Source organism: Anopheles gambiae, chromosome X (assembly GCF_943734735.2).
Source record: "Anopheles gambiae chromosome X, idAnoGambNW_F1_1, whole genome shotgun sequence".
In the NCBI taxonomy this organism is placed as follows: domain Eukaryota; kingdom Metazoa; phylum Arthropoda; class Insecta; order Diptera; family Culicidae; genus Anopheles; species Anopheles gambiae.
The window spans coordinates 15,930,477-15,935,574 of record NC_064600.1 but is presented as its reverse complement, the minus strand read 5'-3'; the positions used below and the strand labels follow the sequence as shown (position 1 = coordinate 15,935,574).

Here is a 5,098-nt window from a genome sequence, read left to right as displayed (position 1 = left end):
GAGCAGGTCGTGGAGGAGATCTTTTTGCGGGGTTGTTTTCTTTTTCAAATTGTATTCTGTGCTACTGCTGTTGCTGTTTTTGGTGGTAATAGAGGCAGCCGGCCGCGGTATCATCGCAGTCAGACTTTCGGCCACTTCGGCAGCAACTCTGCGGCGGAGTACACTCGGCAGCGGCGTGCCCCGGAAGCAGCTTCGAAACCGCGCGCGCATATTGGCACTACACGTGCGCTAGAGTGATCGGTGTCCGGTGTTGCGATTCCCCCGTTCCCTCTGTAGGGATTTTCGTCAGTGATTGTTTTGGTGATTTTGAATTGCATCTTGGTGCGTGGATTGTTTTTTTTTTTGTGAGTTATTGTTGGATCGATCGTCACCTCAGCTGGAGCACAAACATCTTCGTAAAGGTTCCTGTGCGATGGTATTGTTGTGCTAGTGTGTCCAGCGTCCATTTCCAACCATCCCTTGGCCGAGCCATCGCACAAACGCACGCATCATGTTCAACTGGTAAAGTACCATCCAAACCAACATTGCCATCATCGAGCCTGTTCCAAGCCTGCACCGTTCAAACCTCAATCAAAACGGCACCGCACCTCGAGCAAGAGAGCGCGTCACGTGCCCAATCAATGGATGCCAACCAACCGCTCGACTCCAAAGTTTACCACATCCGGCGTGTGTGTGTGTGTGTGTGTGTGTGTGTGTGTGTGTGTGTGAGTATGAGAAACTGTCAATGCTTCACGCTGCAGGGCATCATCACACGCCACAGATCAATAAGCTTAAGGCACTTGGCTGTTTTTCCCGTGATGCCTGATTTTCCAGAACATCCGGTGACAAGGGAGTAGAAGAAATAAAAGAAGGTTACCATGTAGAATCCAAGCACGGAGCACTCTGCCAGTCCCTTATTCACTCCCAGTTACACCTCTCTCTCCCCTTCTCTCTTTGTCTCTCTCTCTCCTCAACCGGATCTTGGACCGGTGACATCTTCATGCGCTTCATGTTGGAGTCGATTTTTTGTTCCTCACACGTGTGCAGAGTAGGTTCTTCTGTTTACCAAGTCTCTCCGCATGTGTGCATGTGTTTGTGTACGTGCGTTAAGGGTTCGGCTGTCGGTTGCCTATAGCATCCGGGAAGAAAATCGACCGCCCGGTCGGGGTTGGAGTTGAAAAGGTATCAATTTCCCGCGAGGCATTTGCGAGGGGCATGCGCACGGCCGTGCAGGTGACTGCACGACGAAGTAGCACGATGCACGAAACCCGACCGTCCGGCTGCTGGTGCGGCAGTGTTATTGATGCCTGGCCAGTAGTGTCCCAGGACGGGGTGGTGCATCGTCACCGGTCGCTAGTCTTAGTGCCTTCCGTCGTGTTGTTTTTCTGTCCTCGGTTTGTTGTGATGCGCCGGTTCGCTAAACGGTAGCGCGCAACGATGCCGAATCCTGCCAGGGACAATCGATGGTGGGCACAGATGTTGGGAGTCGGCACGGTCCCTGTCACCTTCCCGCTAATCTGCTGTTCCACACACTCACACGCTCTGTTTCTTCACACAGCCGCACGCTGACGCTTTACTTCCACATACCGCTGGCTGCGGTGCTGCTCTACTGGTATCGGCCCTATCTGTTTGACCAGTTTACCGTCGGTACGACACAGGCACCACCGCCACCCCCACACCATGCCACATCAGACGCGCTGGTACCGCCCGATCCGGGCCACACCGATCTCTCGGTAAAGCTGTCCTACTCCACCCTGCACATGTACGAGACGGCGGCCATCTGCTCGGATTCGGACATTTGCAGCAACATCGGTCGGTAAGAGTGGGGCCTCCGAAAGCCTGACGGACACTCTCTGAACGCAACTGCCGAGCGCTGACACACTCCCTCTCTTCTAGCGACCTGCTCAAGCGGAACGGCTCTGCAGTGGATGCCGCCATCGGGACCATGTTCTGTGCCGGGCTGACCAACCTCCAGTCGATGGGTTTGGGCGGCGGGTTCGTGATGAACGTCTACCGGCGGGCGGAGCGGCGGGCCTACACGCTGGACGCGCGCGAAATCGCCGCCGGCCAGGCGACGGAGGATATGCACCTGCACGATCCGAGCACGACGAACGAGGGCCCCCTGTCGGTGGCGGTACCGGGCGAGCTGAAGGGCTACTGGGAGGCGCACCGGCGCTTCGGCCAGCTGCCGTGGGCGGAGGTGGTCCGCCCGAGCCGGGAGCTGTGCCGCCGGGGCATACCGATCTCGAAGCACATGCAAGACTCACTGTCCTTTAACTCGAAAGCACTGCTAGACGAACGGATCAGGTAATGATGAGACGGTGTTAGTTTGTCCTGGAGCGTAAGGGATGATCTAATGTAAGCGATGAGTTGTTCAGGGATCTCTTCACAGATCCAGCCACCGGGCGGCGTAAAGTGCAGGGCGATCTGATACAACCGACGCAACTGTGCGATACGCTCGATCACATCGCAACCGAGGGTGGTGACACGCTTTACCAGGGTCCCCTGGCGGAAGAGTTTGCAGCAGATCTCAAGGACATGGGTAGCATCATAACGCTGGAAGACCTACGAAGCTATCGGTAAGAGATTTTCTTTTTCGTAGGGGGCAATTATTGCGGACACTATATCAAGACAGATAGATGTAGAACCAATTGCCAACGAAATGCGGTTTTTGGATATTGTTTGGAATCTGTTGCGATTCTTCAGAACTGTTCTGGCATGCTACAGACTGTATTGCGTATATAAGATATTCATGTCGACAGCTGTCTAGAGAAGTGAATTTCATCTTCTTAAGTGGTAAACATCCGTCAGAGGTTTTGTGTGCATTTTGATAGGCTTAGAGCTCTCCTCCTGGCGAAATGCAGCCAATATTTTTCTTAAAGCTTCTCTCCAACACGACATCCAGGATAACTGACTAATGATTCATTTCCCAATGTCATGCATTCCTGTGTACAGTGTTCGCTGGAACGAATCTATACCGATCGAGCTGAACGGAGATACAATGTACGTGGCGCCTCCTCCGGCAAGCGGTGTCCTGCTGGCGTTTATCATGAACATCCTCAAGGGCTATCACTTCCAGCCAGACGATGTGCACAGCATCGAGGAAACAATCCTCACCGTGCACCGTATCGTGGAGGCGTTCAAGTTTGCGTACGGAAAGCGAACAGAAATCGGTGACCCATTGTTCGTGGATATTGCGGAGGTAGGTAACCGTGCATTACGGCAACAGTAAGTTATGTGACATGCATCTCAAATTTTCTAAATCCTTATATCTGTTACGTAGCTGACATCCAATCTCACCTCAATCGAGTACGCGGAAGCGATACGTGCTCGTATAGATGAGATGAAAACCGGAACCAAACCGGGCGACTATGACGGATATTTCTTTACGCCAAACAATGAAGGCACGGCACACATCTCCGTGCTAGGTAGGAGCTCATTCTATTGGAGCTAAATAACCAGAACTAATTACTCTCTGTACATCTGCTTCGACAGCACCATCCGGAGATGCAGTGTCGGTGACTAGCTCGGTCAACTTCTAGTAAGTCCTCAAAACAACAAGTCGGACAAAGAATTTCACTATCTTCTGTGTCCCTGTGTTTTGCAGCTTTGGAGCGGGCCTGATGGGACCTCGTACCGGGATCATTGTGAACAGTGGGATGGATGACTTCTCTTCTCCAGGCCTGCGCAACTATTTTGGACTGCCCGGCTCGAAGGCTAACTTTATTCGGCCCCGAAAACGAGCTCTATCCTCCATGTCACCCACGATCGTGACCGATCCAGACCATGAGGTCAAACTGGTCGTTGGAGCAGCTGGTGGAACGAAAATTACCACCGCCGTTGCATTGGTATGAATGAATACTTTATATACTAATATTTAGGAATCAATTAATCCTCTCTTTCCATCTCTCGTCTTGGTAGACCATAATGCGTGTCCTATGGTTTGGATATGATATAAAAGAAGCGATTGATGCGCCACGGTTTCACCATCAATTGATCCCGATGGCTGTACAGTACGAGTATGGTAATTTGGATGTAAGTAGGCTACTTAAAGCTTCTTTTTTTTGTTTTACAAGTGTAATTATTCACATTATAACTACCATTATGCAGCTGATCGTAAAGGGACTGAGAGCAAAAGGACATCACACGATGCGATATCGGGAACGTGGTTCCATCATATGTGCCATCGCCCAGAATGCATCCGGCATTTACGCGAATGCCGACTTCCGGAAGGGTGGCGATGTTGCCGGTTTTTGAAACATTATCCAAAAAGAATGTCATGGTCGCATTCAAGTGCAACTTAGCCTTAAAACTAATAAGATAGGTATGGTTAGGAGCAATCGTTATAAAATAATTACAGCATTTAAGCAACATCAATCTTAAACAAAAGCAAAGACGCGCGCCTGGCGTCTATCGCTGTCTTTAACTCTCTTTCTCTCGTGGTGCTAGCTAGATAGTGTACAGTTTTAGTAAAATGTTACTAGGTACAATTTATGTTTATCAGTTAAGGTAAACGTGCCGTTTTTCCCTTTAATTCAAGGGTTAAATGGGTAAATATGGAAAAATTCTACTAGAATTTGAGGCCGCATAAGCAATCTAAATAAAACAAATCAAATTGTTTCCTCAAATAAATGTCTTTCTCATATCATCACTCGCAAATAAATCATATTCTCACAAGTAACCGATTTAACAAATGTCGTAAAACAGTCAGTAGACTCTAAACGGCTTAAGCAAAACAAATCTGAAAAAATATTCTTCTTAGTCCTCAAATACACGAAACGCAGAAATGCTGAAGATTGGTATCTCTGCGCAATTACGAGCGCTGAACTGTTTTACTATTATACACGGCCACAAGAAGCCTCGCCCAAAGATTCCACGTTGCCTCGATCAAACATGTATACAGGATTTTCCAAGTCACTTTTAAATTTGTACATCATTGTTCACCACGTCCAAGATGTTTTTCAACAGCGGTCAAATGGTGTATTTGCTTCACAATTAAATTTGAATTTTTAACATGATTTTCAACACATCACTGTCAAACTCAATCCAGATTGGGACGTGTTGCAAATCATACTGAAGAAATTTAAAATTATTGGTATGAAAATTAGATGCAACAGAA

The 5,098-nt window shown here is 48.9% G+C and overlaps 1 protein-coding gene across 4 annotated transcripts; it reads left to right on the top strand.

Moving 5' to 3' along the window:
• LOC1277367 (glutathione hydrolase 1 proenzyme) lies at positions 1-4,611 on the top strand. 4 transcript variants are annotated; one of them, XM_061653218.1, is made up of 11 exons: positions 1-501; positions 1,032-1,161; positions 1,538-1,795; positions 1,876-2,286; positions 2,343-2,558; positions 2,935-3,181; positions 3,263-3,407; positions 3,475-3,520; positions 3,587-3,827; positions 3,901-4,014; positions 4,090-4,611. In XM_061653218.1, the coding sequence occupies exons 3-11, from the start codon at positions 1,740-1,742 to the stop codon at positions 4,234-4,236; spliced, it is 1,623 nt and encodes a 540-aa protein (XP_061509202.1). In that variant the 5' UTR covers positions 1-501; positions 1,032-1,161; positions 1,538-1,739; the 3' UTR covers positions 4,237-4,611. The 4 variants fall into 4 exon arrangements, with proteins under 4 accessions (XP_061509202.1, XP_061509195.1, XP_061509181.1 ...); XM_061653211.1 differs by lacking the exon at positions 1,032-1,161; XM_061653197.1 differs by lacking the exons at positions 1-501; positions 1,032-1,161 and adding an exon at positions 1,234-1,445.
• The last annotated feature ends 487 nt before the right edge of the window (positions 4,612-5,098 follow it).